The 14,178-nt window shown below is 40.6% G+C and overlaps 1 protein-coding gene across 5 annotated transcripts in view; it reads right to left on the minus strand.

The window, feature by feature from the left end:
- TMCC3 (transmembrane and coiled-coil domain family 3) overlaps positions 1–14,178 on the minus strand; it is a 132,677-nt gene that overhangs the window by 89,711 nt on the left and 28,788 nt on the right. Inside the window, exon 1 of one of the 5 annotated variants that reach the window (XM_085568445.1) lies at positions 13,835–14,122. The exons of 3 other annotated variants lie outside the window; for them this stretch is intronic. In XM_085568445.1, coding sequence (XP_085424571.1) covers positions 13,835–13,951 — 117 coding nt within the window. In that variant the 5' untranslated portion in view covers positions 13,952–14,122. Of the gene's footprint in view, positions 1–40; positions 3,322–13,834; positions 14,123–14,178 lie in introns of those variants that run through there. One more of the 5 variants, XM_085568448.1, reaches the window with a different exon arrangement.

Here is a 14,178-nt window from a genome sequence, read left to right on the forward strand (position 1 = left end):
TAAATTTCTCCCAACAAGGTGAGAAGGATTAAGTAGGTACCATTAACATGGAGAGGTAGATGGTTTCAGACTTCCTGTAGCAGCTGTAGGAGTTATCCCTGGAGAGACATGAAAGCATAAGCTGAGCAGCAAGGACCTCAACAACACTGAAGTCAGACAAGAAAGTTGTTTCTATTTCTATAAGTGCAACCCAGCAGTCGTCTGTCTGCTAAAGATAGCCTGAGAGCCTTCCTCAAAACTTGATGATGACTCCTCCTCCTTCGTGAATGCAAAGCCTCTCGCACTGCATGAACATGCACTCACCCTGTCTGTCTAGGATGGGCAGAAGTTGCAGGAGGGCTTGAGGTGCTTACAGTGTTTCTAAAGGCTGCTTTTTCTAACCAAAGACATGTGGGCAATGTTTCCAGAATGAATTTTAATAGCTGAATATCCCTGAACAGGCTGGAAACTCTGCAGGAACAAGAAACTGCAAGGAGGACCTAGGTTTGCTCTTTTTCCAATTATGTACTTCTTCTTTATAAACTACATTTAAATCCTATAAAAATATGCAAACTGGTTTGACTTTTCATTGCAAGGTTACTAAGGCAAACGAAAGAAAAATAAAGCCTTTGTTCCTCCTCCCTACACAGTCACAGACAATCAAGCTTAAAGTTAAACAGACAAGACTGCTTGTAGATTGGAGATGCCTAAAGCACTCCCATGTCTTGTTCTCAGGCTAGCAGAATGAGCAAAAGAATTAACCAAATAATTATATTAATACACTTTTTGATCAAACAAAAGAGTAAGACAATCTTCATTGCTTCTGCACTGCAGAGCAAGCTTTACTGAAGCAGTGCAACCACTAGCTCATCTTTTTTGATTTTTTATAGTGCTATTTTCCCAAAATATTCTAGATCTATTATTCACAGCCAGTTCAGTCCTGCTCTCTGCATTAGCTGCATCTGAGAGGCGCTGTGGGTAGCACGAGCTGAACCATGAAGACACAGCACTTGTTCACCACAGAGTGCAAGGCTCATGTTGCCTTCCCCTTACACCCCTCTTTTGTCAGGTCCCTCTGCTGTGTTTGGAACTTGTACTGTTCACAGCTCATTGGTGAGATACATGGTCTCCTCAAGCCACAAAATCCAACATAAGAGGACATGAAACAGGAGAGGGGCTGCAGCACTATCGCCTTGCTGAGGATATTTCAGATGGTGACACTTCCCTCTCCGAGATCCCGCTGCCTAACCCACAGATATGGATTAGGGCTATGACTGTTCCCTGTTCTCATGACAAGTGGCCCATTGCATCATCCAACACGAGTTGTCTTCTCAACTGGGAAAAAACAATGCTGTGCTTGAATATGAGGTTTATGACATCTGCTAGTACTTCCCATGCTCCCATGTTTAGCCATCCTTTATTCACTGCAGCCTGCAGAGGCTTCTTAAAAAGGTACAAGTTTGTCCCTACCTACCTCCTCCTTCCTCACACCACAATCCTGGTAAATCCAGGCCAGTCTGCTGTGGAAGTCACACACCAGGAGGGAGTGCCTGTTTTCCTCCAGCACCACCTCTGCTCTCACAAAAGCAGGCAAGGCTGGTAAGGGAGATGTCCAGGCTACCCTCCAGAGAACTCCTTTGTAGTCACGCTTAAGGGAGTTAAATCCCCTGCCCCTCCTGAGGCTACTGGAAGTTCTTGCTTTTGATTTCCAGCATTTGGATCTTACCTTGTTTAGGGAGAGCCAACTAACTATTAGATAATCAATTCCTTTTTCAACATAAAATGGAAACCTTGGAGCACACATAAAAAAACCCCTGTTTTAAAATTTAATACTCTCTAACACTCAAAAGGAATTAGATAACAGCTATAATGGCTCCACCTACTCTTGATCCTTTCTGCTGCCAGAATGTTTTGTGTAATAAATCATGCGAATGCTACATTATTCAAAAGCTAAAAATGAAGAAGAGTCAGGAGGCAGCACAGAGCTCTGAATAGAGAGCACAGAGTTGTATTTGATAACATCTGCACTCAGTCTGATTTTAAGTTTCCTCAGGTTAGGATAATGAACTCAAATGAGAGGGGAAAAGTTCACAGAGTGACTACAGCACAGGCTGGCTTTTAAGCCACTTTTCTTTCAACTTCACTTTCACCACATTTTGATTTCGATTGGGTCAGCTCCTGGAAAGAGCTCTGCTTAACAGAACACACTGAAAGCATTCTTTACAGCTCCCCAAATCTAAGACAGTTGTTGAAGTGTGCTGAGAGAGTGCAGGTAAATAGCAGGATGCAATATAATTTTTCCTCCAATCAGAGGGATGAGATCAATTTTTTCCTCCAGGCCTGGAGAGAGCTTCTGAACAAACAGTCCAACTAGCTGTACTGGTGCTAAAATACTGATTTATACCTTCAAATGAGTGACAAGCACTGATCATGGGAGTGGACTTGATGAGGCAGCTGGTTCTAGCTAAAAGCAGACACATTATTCTACTTGTCCTTTATTCCAAAGCCCGTTCCCAAGCATCTTCATGTAAGTAATAGCTATCCATACTGAATAAGTAATCAGGCTAAATGTGACACCCACTGCCTTTGCCATGATAACCTAAAGTATCATCTGTGCTTCTGCTAGGTTAGTGGTGGAATGCAACTCTCCAAAGGCTTATCTTTAGAAGAGGTTTTAACAATTGTTAGGGAAACATCTGGTAACCATTATTAACAGAAATTTCAGGCTTTTGGCTTTAAGAACAGTATAAGTTAATAGCTGATCTTTTTAGATGGCTAAGCACATACTTTGTAAGCTACCACTAGTTTAGATTGGATAAAACACTATGTTTCATCTATTGATGATGAAAAACTTTGGGGAGAGATCCATACCAGGGAACTGAAAATAATAAATCAAACAAGGAGGGTTTTTTTCCCCAAGTAGTCCTAAAATCTAGGAACTGAACTTCAGTGAGAGCTGAAATTCACGGGGACCTAATTAAAGCACAGCTGCAGGCTGTTAGTCCAGGAAGTTTTAACACCCACTGCTGCTGGAAAGCACATGGACCAGCTACAGATTTCTGGCAGGTTTTTACTGCTGCACATTTACCCTGTCAATAACCTTCTGTGATGCAAAAACATCTTAAGGGTTCTTTCCATATCCAGATGGTGTTGTTTTTTCCAGGCCAGTTTGCTAGATATTTGATTTGAAGATAGACCAGCAGGCTACTTAGATCTTCTCCTCAGATGACTCCACATTTTCTTCTATGACTGATTTAGTGGAACAAGAAACAATAAAAAGCAAAACTCAAAATCACTACTTGCAGATGTGCACAAACTGCAATTATACTGAGAAATGGAGCCACTAATACATGAGTACCTCTTCTATCATGAGGACAGATAATGACTGACATGATTTGAATTAATGAATATTAAGGCCAGCAAGACTATTGTATTCATCAGCCAGTCTGAACAACAAAAGAGCAGCCAGAGTAAACCTCCGAACTTTTGTTTTGACCAAATTATTTTTAAGTCTATACAAAGGCATTCATTAAGAACATTCATTTAGTCCTTTTATCATCCTGCCCCATTCCAGTTTTATTATTTATTACAGATACAGCAAAGGATGATGATTTTGTTGTGCCTTTCTCTGCAGCATGCTTTAAAAAGCAGATTTATAGATTTTTGATCTGCTTTCTGAGGGCACTGCTTGGTCTTCTGATCACAAACCTGCACCAAACCATAGCCCTCTAATGAGGAAAATTTGAGGGACAGCTACAACATACCAGTAGTGCTTAGCTAACCAGTACTTTCAATCTATTTTCCACTTTATTAAATTTCCCTTTTTAGAAATAATTTTAGCTGGTTTTCCTGTAAATACATTCTCTGCATTGTTTTGTCAGATGTGTATTAACAGTGCAGAACACTCTCTCTTAAGCACTTAAGACAACTGCCAGTTAATACCAAAGCATGGATCAGCAATGATAGCATCATGGTCTTCTTCAGTTTACTCATATAGAACTTAGATCTGCATGTCCACTTATTACCAGTAGGCAACCTTAAACTCAAAAAAACCCCACCCAAACTTAAACCCTACCTTTAACTTCTAAGATGCAGCAATATCCCCATATATCTAGCAAACCTGAATCATTAAATCAATGTCCTCCTTCAGTCACTGAAAAACCCAGGAGTAGCCCTTCAGTCTTAGACCCACTGGGCTTGAAGCCAGACCTAAAATATACTTTGAACCTGGAAGGGCAGAAAACTGCAGGGATGAGAAAAGTTCCAGGCATGAGCATTTCCCTGGCTGCTAGAGTAGAAATAGGAGATACAAAGCCAAAATTATACTACAGGGGCTAATACTCTGCTCTTATCTCAGTCGCAGGCTGTTGAGCAGCCAAATACCATTTCTAATAAACACCATAGTAATGAAGACTATACAAAGGCTCTGGAGATTTTTCAGGCTCCATTCACAGAGCCTAGAAGAGCTCCACAGCTATTAAATCATGACAGAATGACCCAACAGAACAGATTCCCTAGCTGATCCCAAGTTTTACACACACTTCTCAAGGTAAAAATCAATACAAATGGTCACGTTCTTGAACTAGACTTAAAAAAAAAAAAAAAGAGTTATTTTATTGTTCTTTTATTGAGTTCTGGTGCAGGAAGAACATCAGTCTGTAAGAGATCTCTGGTAGGAGGGATGGATTGGTCCTAATTTTTTTTCCTGTCCAGAAGTATTGGGTTTTAATGCATGGGGTGGTTAAAAGGGCAAGGGTGGTAAATGGTGTGTGTGTGTTGAATCATGAACTCAGTCATGTACATAAAATCCAGAGACAACAGAAAGATTAAACACTGTCTCCATTAGGGGATCTTTTACAAAATATATCTTTCAACTGAGGATATTTTTTTATAAAATATGACTTATCTCCATGCTGTGGATATCTGGGCTCTTATTCTAAAAATAATTGAACAGTTTCTTTCCAGTTCAGAAAATTTAATTTTATTAAGTGACTGCAAAGCAATGTACAACATTCATAAGCAAGTCAGGAAGACTGCAGGCTAATACTGGCACTGTCAACTTGTATAATAAAAGGAGAAATTAAGGTTGTTGCCTCAATTGCACTTGTTTAATCAATTTCTTTGGAATACTGAAGAATTTACCAAAATGATGCTTTCATTCAATTTAAACACTAACAAAAATTAACATTTGAACTTCTAGTTAAGCAGCCAGGAATTACTTCCCCTGCTTATAGCGCATTGCTCATACACTTGCTATTAATAAGTAGCCTAATGACATCCAAACAATCCAATCAGTCAACACAGGGACATGAAACTAAAAAACATTTTAATAATCTTGCCATCTTACCATGCCAAAAGTTAATTAGCAGTATTAACATTCAAGTTTTGAGACCAAAACTGAGTCTGATTTTAATGGTTATAGAAAGTACAAGGCTGCAGAGCAAGTCTAGTCAAAGCAGAATTTCAGTATTTTTAAAAACTAAGAATCCTCCAGGATTGAAAACCTTGCTTTAAAAAAACAATCAGGAGATGTTAGATTGTATGTTTTTGAAGTTGTTTTTTTTTTTTTCCTCTGGGTCTCAATACTAATATTACACCAGAAACTGAAAAACTAGAAATGGTACTTAAATACAAGAAGCAACTTTCACCATTTCAAAAACAAGACCCTTCAAAACCAGCAGTGTAATGAGCATCCCTGTGAGTGCATGCTGCTAGTAATACATGCAACTTGTTGAGCTAATATTTTATTTAATATTCATATAATGTTTACCAAGGGAAAAAAATTTAATCTTTTAAGAAAGTTGCAGCATTAAATATTTCCCATGACACCATGCATGTGGTTTACTGACATATCTCCAGGAGGCTCCAAGAGGAAAAAAGGAGCCTCTATCACTCCAAGTATGAGCTGCAGTACTGCCATATACTAGCAGGGAAGGGAGGAGGCAGCTACCTGTCATCCCACCTCTACAAAGTGTGCCCAGCCTCAAGAAATCAGGAGGGCAAATCTTTTAAGAAGCAAGCCCTAAGGGGTCAGCAAAAAACAGAGTCACCTTTAATTCTAGTTCTAGACCTTACTGTTCCTCTGGGCTTTTCTGGCTTCCTCAAACTGATTTTTGCAGGTCAGCTGGGATGGAGGCCAGTACCATGGAAGTTTTCAGTCCCAAACGTTTGCTGGAAGGCTACAGGAGGTGATATTCCCCTCCTGCCTGTACCCAGACTGGCTTCCTACCAAATCAGTATCAAATGCACTCATAGAAGTGACACTGTGACTGGTTTGAGGTAAAGATCTCAGCAGTCAGCTTAGATAGCTCCACATCTACCAAAAGATCTGGTGGAATCTTCTTCACTGATCCAAAGGCACAATAGCAAGCTCCTTAACAGCAAGCTCTGTAGCAGCCAACAAAGAAATCTGTGGGATTTGTAATTTTCTCTTCTTCCCCCCCCATTCCCCCTCCCCCGCTTCCCGCGTGTTCCCCCTTTTGTCCTGCGACCCAGCCTGCCCCTCCCCCCTCCCCCCCCAGTCCCTTGTCCCGATCCTTTGTTCCCTTATCACTCCCCTTTGCCATGAGGTCGGTCCCTGTCCCCCCCCAACCCCCGCCTTTCCCATCACGGTCCCCGGGGTTTCCCTGCTCCTGCACTATCCCCATTGGCCGCGGCTCAGGTTCACCCCCGGCCCCAGCACAGGGTATAACTGACCCTCAGTCAGTGCCCCGGCGTCTCGGGAACACGCTCCCACAATAAACACGTGTTTTCACCCGAGCCCCGTGTTTCTATTTCATCTGTTCCCGTGCTAGAACTGAGCCTCGCAGAGCCGAAGGGGAAAGCGGCCCTGCCTCTCCTCTCCTCCCGCCATGCCCCCACAGGTTCCCACCTGGAGCCGGTCTTGCACGGCAACAGAAATCTAGCTAGAAATACTGAATGGGAGATCCAGTGGTCAAGGTGGACAAAGTGGTCTTGTTGGAATTTTTGAAACAAGGAGAAAACGTTCCTTGTTTCAAAAATTCCAACAAGACCACTTTGTGTGCATAACAGTTAAACCCTAAATGAGGCTATCAAAAAAAACCCAAGGTAGGATGGAATATCTATTGCACATAAGGTCTCTTTAGAAATATGAATGCTTGCTTGTTCCTAGAGGAAATCCAGGATACTTGTCCATCCACCGAGATCATGACAGTGCTTTCAGCGCTGCTTCGGGTGTCATCTGCTCAACAGAGATGTGTTTTGGCCAGGCAATGGATTGGGATTCTCAGAAAGGCCATGGAACCTCCATCCTTGGAGATACTCAAACCCCAACATTGGTCTACCCAAGTCACCTGCTCTAATAAGACCTGCTTTGGGGAGGAGCAGTACACAGAGGCATCAGCTGACCTGATTGTCATTCTCTCCCCCAAAACTAGCAAGCTGAAATTGAACAAGATACTAATGTGAAAAATAATTAAGGTATTTAAATATAAAAGACATTATATTTGGTCAAGTTCAGATATAGGAAAAATCTTAAACTGAAAATTTTGAGGAAAAATAAGAACAGACAAAGCTTTCATTAACTCCTCCTCTGCTGTAGTCAGACCATCCATTTGCAGTTCACCATAAGCAGATTTTTATTTAAGAAAAAGACTTGAAATTTTTAAACTAAATAAAAGCTTTAAGCAGCAAGAAAAATATTCTGTAGTGTCTTGTGATTTAACTACTAGAGACCATCCAAAGGAGGGCAATGAAGATGGTGAAGGGCCTTTAATGGAAGCCATATGAGAAGTGGCTGAGGTCACTTGGTGTGCTCAGCCTGGAGGAGACTAAAGGGAGACCTCACTGCAGTCTGCAGCTTCCCTGAGAAGGGAACAGGAGGTGCTGTTCCAGGAGGAACTGGTCTCTTTGTGGTGATCAGTCGCAGGATTCAAGAGAATGGCCTGAAGTTGTGTCAGGGGAGGTTTAGGCTGGATAGTAGAAAAAGGCTCATCACCCAGAGGGTGGCTGGGCAATGGCACAGACTCCCCAGGGAAGTGGTCACAGCACCAGCCTGACAAAGCTCAAGAAGTGTTTGGACACATGGTGTGACTCTTGGGGATGGTCCTGTGTAGGGCCAGGAGTTGGACTTGATGATCCTTGTGGGGCCCTTCCACATCAGGATATTCTCAGATTCTGTGTTTAGTGAATTTTTTTATCTCTTAGAACTCAGTTCAGCCCTCTTGAAGTTGCAGTCCATGCATTAATTTTAGTGAAATTTGCATCACAACCTAAATTAGTTGCTTCATCAACCTGTCTTTTAATCTCAGCACTTTGGGTACCACAATTGTAACCAAAAGGAGTCCTTCTCAGCCATTCCACTTTTAGTGAAGGTCCCCATGTTTTTTGCAGAAAGTTAAGTGACTGCATCAATTCATGCAGTAAATAATTAAATTCAAAGTGCATTTACTTGCTCCCTGTTGCCCATATTCATCCAGCTGACTTGTTTTCTTAATCTGTGGCACCTAAATATCTATCCCAGACACTCTCTATATTCTATGCAAAGAGAAATGAGTTGTCATTCAAAAGTTTCAGATTATTTTGAGTGAATTTGGACTGATGTGTTTCAATCTCCCAGTACTAACAGCTACAGGCAGATCAATGCTTTTGCATCAGAGACAGGACTCTGCTCTCTAACTCCCACTGTTTTGGAAAGTAGACTACCACAATTTCCACTGTCATAGTAATTCTCTAAACAAAGGACTGTATATTCAGCAGTGACTATTGAAAAGAAATATGACAGAAATTTTCCATCAAAAGTAGAGACAGACAACATGATGTCTATAAAATGCTGTGAAAATAGAAATTAAATAGATGATAGTTACCGCCAGATAAGAGACAGACTCTGTGTGGGAACTTCCATTCAGCAGAAAATTTTCTGTCTTTGTGAGAGCAACAAATAATGCTGACTGATTAGAGATTGCCTGGCCCTGTTGAACTTCAGTTCACAGGAAACATGGAAACAGGAGAGGAAATAAGCTCTCGCTTTGCAAACACCCAGTAGGTCATAGAGTGTTAGGAAAGAACTAATATGGATTTCTAAGAGACAGATTGTGCCATTCTTCCTCCTATGACAGGATAAAAGGACTTTCTGTAAGACAGAAGTAGGAGATGTTCTACATCTTAAATGAATACGCAACTTATTTATGCTCTTTCACAATACAAAACCAGAACGTCCTTCCAGAGGTCTGCTGCCAAACAGAAAGGCTGTATTGTGTGATACTCACTTAGGGCTCAACTGACACACTGAGACAGAAAACACACATTTTCTACGCACAGTACAGGCAGTGTCTGGAAGGGACTGCAAGTGCATGGGAGGACAGACTTAGAAGTTTAAATTTACTGAAACGGGCTTGAAATAAGATGATAATACCATACTGTACATACTGTAGGTGCAACATATCAGTTGCATAAATGCAATATGAAAAATGGGTAGATGTGGAGATTAGACAGTATCAAAAATACATCTGCATCATACTGTTGGAAAAACAAATGACAGACAATGACTCTAAAACAAACTTCACCTTGGAATCTATAGACATTTGTTTCACCTGTATACAGCAGGGTGAACAAAAAAGAACCCTGACAAATGTAATAAGAGAAATAATGGGTTGTCATGTTTAGTTTGGGATTTTCATGCTTCAGTTCTCTGCCACTGCATAGGATCCCTCACCGTGTTGCAATTTCCACATGATTTCCATTCACATTACTCATCCTGCACTACAGAGGGGTCAGATGAGATTTTCCATATTGCAGCATGGGAAATTTTGTTTTATAGAAATCCCAGTTCCTTTAACAACCATATAGTACTGCTCATGTGAGGAAATGAAAGTTACAAATGGGACAGCCAACATCAGAACTAGAACTGAGGTGCAGGGTTCAGATCACCCCCTAAAAAGGGGGCACAGTTAGTTTCCTTCTTGCTTGCACCCTTTATTTCAATGTATAGGCAGAGCAAAGGGGAGGCTGTGACCTTCAAGGCATTTTCTGTGTTCCACATGACTTGATTGATGCAGAAAGGACAGAGAGGCACAGCAGTGGTTCAGTAACATTACAACTTCTACTGTAAAATGACAGAGAGAAAAAAAAAAAAACAGTTAAGTAGGAAAAGGACAGGCAAGAGTGGCATAGTTAGAGAGACAGAGCAAAAAAAGCCAGTGGCAGAAGATAGTCCCTGCTAATTGAAGAACTCCCAGCACCCGAGAGTCCTGGAATCCAAATGTGCTCATGGGCAACTCTAGCACCCAAAAGAGTTCCACCAGAAATAAAAGCATGTCTTTTCATTTTGTGTTAATATGAACCAAACATACAAAACCTCCCCAAAAATTAAAAGCAACAGATGCCTTGAAGCAGCGTGGAAATTCACAGGGGCCCACATGTTTGTTGGACTCAAGTCAAAAATTTAGAAGATTCATCAAACACCCATAGGATTTTCCTACTGTGTGATACTCCATATAGTAATGGTTTCACCAGACCAAGTCCTTAGAAACACTGGATCTTCAGAGGAAATGGAGTGTTGGTTCAGGAGCCTCAGTTCCTCAGGCTGAGGGAATGCTATAGAAATGTCTGAAGCAGGTAAGTTTGTCTATGAGCAGACAGCATAAGTGCTATGATGACCAGATATGATGTTATGTCAATGCCAGTAAGAAGTTAAAGCCACTCCGCACTGTCTCAGGAAGTTTTTTAATTTACTGGAAGCAGGCAGAGTATGCCCTGCCCACACTGCTCCCTGGGGCTGGCAGCAGTCTCCCTTCTCTTGCTCTGCCATCCCCTGTCTTACATAAGCAAAGGTAACCCAGAGGTCACGGTAATTTCTGTCTGAATACGTGTCATACAAGGTACCTCCTGGCTCAGGAGCCCTTTTCTGTTTGCTTCAGATACTGCTGCCTGGTAAGAGAAGCAGAATGATTTTAGCCTTGAGGACTGTGCTTACAAAGGCATCCCCATCTCCAAGTCCTTAGTTGTCAACAGGCTCGGGCTGGAGGACAAGCACAAGCTATCTCTATTTCAGTTTGCCATGGAGGCCAAAGAAAAGGGTTTCAATCTTCATCACAAACCAGCATATTTATTATGGAGATGTCAGCAGTAAACTTCTGTTCAACTGGACAAAATGAATTAATTTCTGATTCTATGGCTACAGGCTGAATGTTTGCCCTATAGGGCACAGGAGAAAAGGGGGTGACCACAAAGCTTCTCACTCTTTTTCTCCCTAGTTTTCCTCCCCATTAGTCAAATCATGCCCAGTCATGTGGCATGTATGGCATGGTAGCTACATGACCAAAGAGACTCCCTCCATTTTTAATCTTTTCTCTGTCTGTGAGAGCCATTCTGCAACTCTCCCTCTCAAAACAGCAAGACATTAATCACAGACCAGTCTGTGTCTGCATAAGAGATATGGGTTTGGGAAGGAGAGTTTGAAAGACTACAAAACAGGAAAATCAAAGTGCAAAATCTACAGGTGTTGAAAAAAACCCAGTAATAACCTGCTGGGAGCACACAGATTCACTGGAATGAGATTATGTGCTGTCAGTTCCCATCAGCCTCTGAACTGATTGCAGTATTTGATACATGCAAGCAAGATTCTCAGGCAATGGCAGATGAATACAACTCATTTTTTCCATCATTTGAAAGTCATTAGGATGAGAGTGCTGCATGCACCAGAAGCATCAAATTATGCATCCATCGCAGGATCAATCCCCATTATCCCCTGGGTTTTTGCAAATGAACACTGCAAATTAAAGACTTTAGTGAAAGCACTTACAATTTGTTTTCTTGGTTAGCAATGATTTAATTATGCCCATTTTTAAAACACAAGGTAAACAAAAGTTCTTTTTCATACAGCTAACAAATCAGTATTTTACTCCTCCCTGTTACAATTGCAAAATTATGATGTGAATGTAGAAACTAAAATCCAGTTTTAAAATCATATCGCATTTGGTTGCTATTAAACCTATTAATATTTGCATTACTGAGGATTTCTTGAAACAGTAGGAAAGTACAATTCACAAACAACCAGAAACAGCAGAAAAGGGGGAAATACAGCAGTACCAATTCTCAAATATTTTTATCCATCTTTATGCAAATCAACACATGCTCTATCTTAGAATCCCAGCCTGTCACAGCACTACACAGATTGCTAGATCAAGGCATTCAGAAGCACAGAATGGGCTGAACAATCTTTTATAATATTTTGATTTTTTGACCAAAGACACAATCTAGAATACCAGGGCAACACAAGTATCACCAAACATGGAACAAACAGGCTCTATATGTTTGTCACCTGACTGTCATAATCTTTAACATGAAACATAATATCCTGGATTTCTTTATAGAGTAAAACAATTGACATAAGGAGAATAAATCTGGGGAACACATCCCCTTATACAGTATGCCTCAGAGAGATAGCAAAGCCATTCAAGGTGTCTCCATGTATATGAAAATATACATAACAAGTGGAGAAAGCAGAAAAACACTCCACAGCACACAGTTTATGTAAATTGAAACTGAAGTCTGTATACAGAAAATGAGAACAAAATGTAATATTTATTGAGTTCTATTCACTTGGAACATAAAGCTGGAATTATAATAACAGGTGTTCTCAGATATATGCTTGAATGCCAGGAAATTACTTCTCTACAATTTTTGTCTACTACAAAGTATATGCTAGCAATTTAGCCCAAAATTAGCATTTCTATGTCTCCAAAGACTGTTTTTTTTAAATCCAGGCCAATTTATTTTCTGCTACCATTCTATGTATTGTATATGCAGCATCTTTCACATAGTATTAAAAACAAACAAAAAAAAAAGCACCCACCACTCAACAAACTTTTAATAAAAATTCATAAAATTAAGTCTTTTTAAACTGCAATATCCCCAGATGTTACTACAGATAACCACCACATAATACCCCACAAGCGGAAAAGGACAGAAAGTAGACTTAATACTAGACTTCTGTATTTCCCAAAAGACTTATTGTGACAAAGGATTAAATTGTTTTCTCTCTGTGAAAAAAGTACACAAACACTACTGAAAATGGAACTATGTTGTTAGCCCCTCATACCCATTCTATGCAAGCCACTGCAGAGCAGTGTACCCCCTCTTTCACAGCTGTACACAATCTCCAAAGTAGCTGGTAAGCTGATAGACTCAAAATATTATTTCTAAAGTTCTTTTTGAACCACTATCACACTGCAGAGCAGTAGTTGGAGTTCCAGTTCCACAGTTTGCTTTCGTCCCTAGTCCCAGCAGATCATTAAAACAAGGGAGGCACTTTATATTACTTCATCTTTTAATAAGTTAGAAGCTATGATTCTATACAAAAAGTCACCCTTGTGGCCCCTTCACAAGCCACATACACTGTCCTAATTACTTCAAGTAACTAAATTCAGTTGTGTAATTCTGAGCCAATTATTTTTTTTCCCCAAGCAGGCAGTCAGGATTTTAATGGAAAATTTGCAGATGTGAATATCCAACTGTGTGCATTCTCTTATGTATCTGTTCATGCTTCATAAGCCTTCTACCACAATTTAATTTTCACTGGATCATAAATATCTGAAGAAAATTGAACTCAGAGGATTTTCACAGAGTAAACACTTTAAACCTCAGAGCTGGAGTCTACTCCCTGCTGTTATGCAAGCAGCTTCAAGCTGTGAAATACATTCTGGGGCTACTAAACACAGGACTTGTCACCTGGTCATTGATTTCTCCATCTTCCAAGACAGGTCACAGATACTTGTCTCAGTCAAGGATTGCATAGTCTTATAATCTACCAATGAAAACAGCCAATTCTTTTTCCTAGTGGGCCAGATACAAATCAAAATGTAAGACAAACACTCCATAGTGAATCAGTACTCACCAACCAACCACCTCTCTTGAGAAAGGTTAAGCAGCAGTTTTGCAATCTGATCTTCCCAGAGGAGTGAGGGACAGCTTTAATTCTGCTTTGCATCCCTTTAGAGCAAACTGCTGACATATTCAGGTAAACATGAACCCTGTCTTTTGCTCCTGCCTCACCTTTTTCCCAGCCAGGGCTGTCTCCCTCAGATAACTCTAGTAAAGGAAATTTTCACCTTTATGGCCAAATCCCAAACATCTGTGACAGAATTTACAACTAGCAGAAGAAGCTGTTAATGATCCCTTTATAACCTTGCAATTAATTCAAGCCTGAATCCAATTCTGCAGTCTTTATTTCTGAAGCCA

This window comes from Lonchura striata, chromosome 1A, assembly GCF_050655825.1.
Source record: "Lonchura striata isolate lonStrDom1 chromosome 1A, ASM5065582v1, whole genome shotgun sequence".
NCBI lineage: Eukaryota > Metazoa > Chordata > Aves > Passeriformes > Estrildidae > Lonchura > Lonchura striata.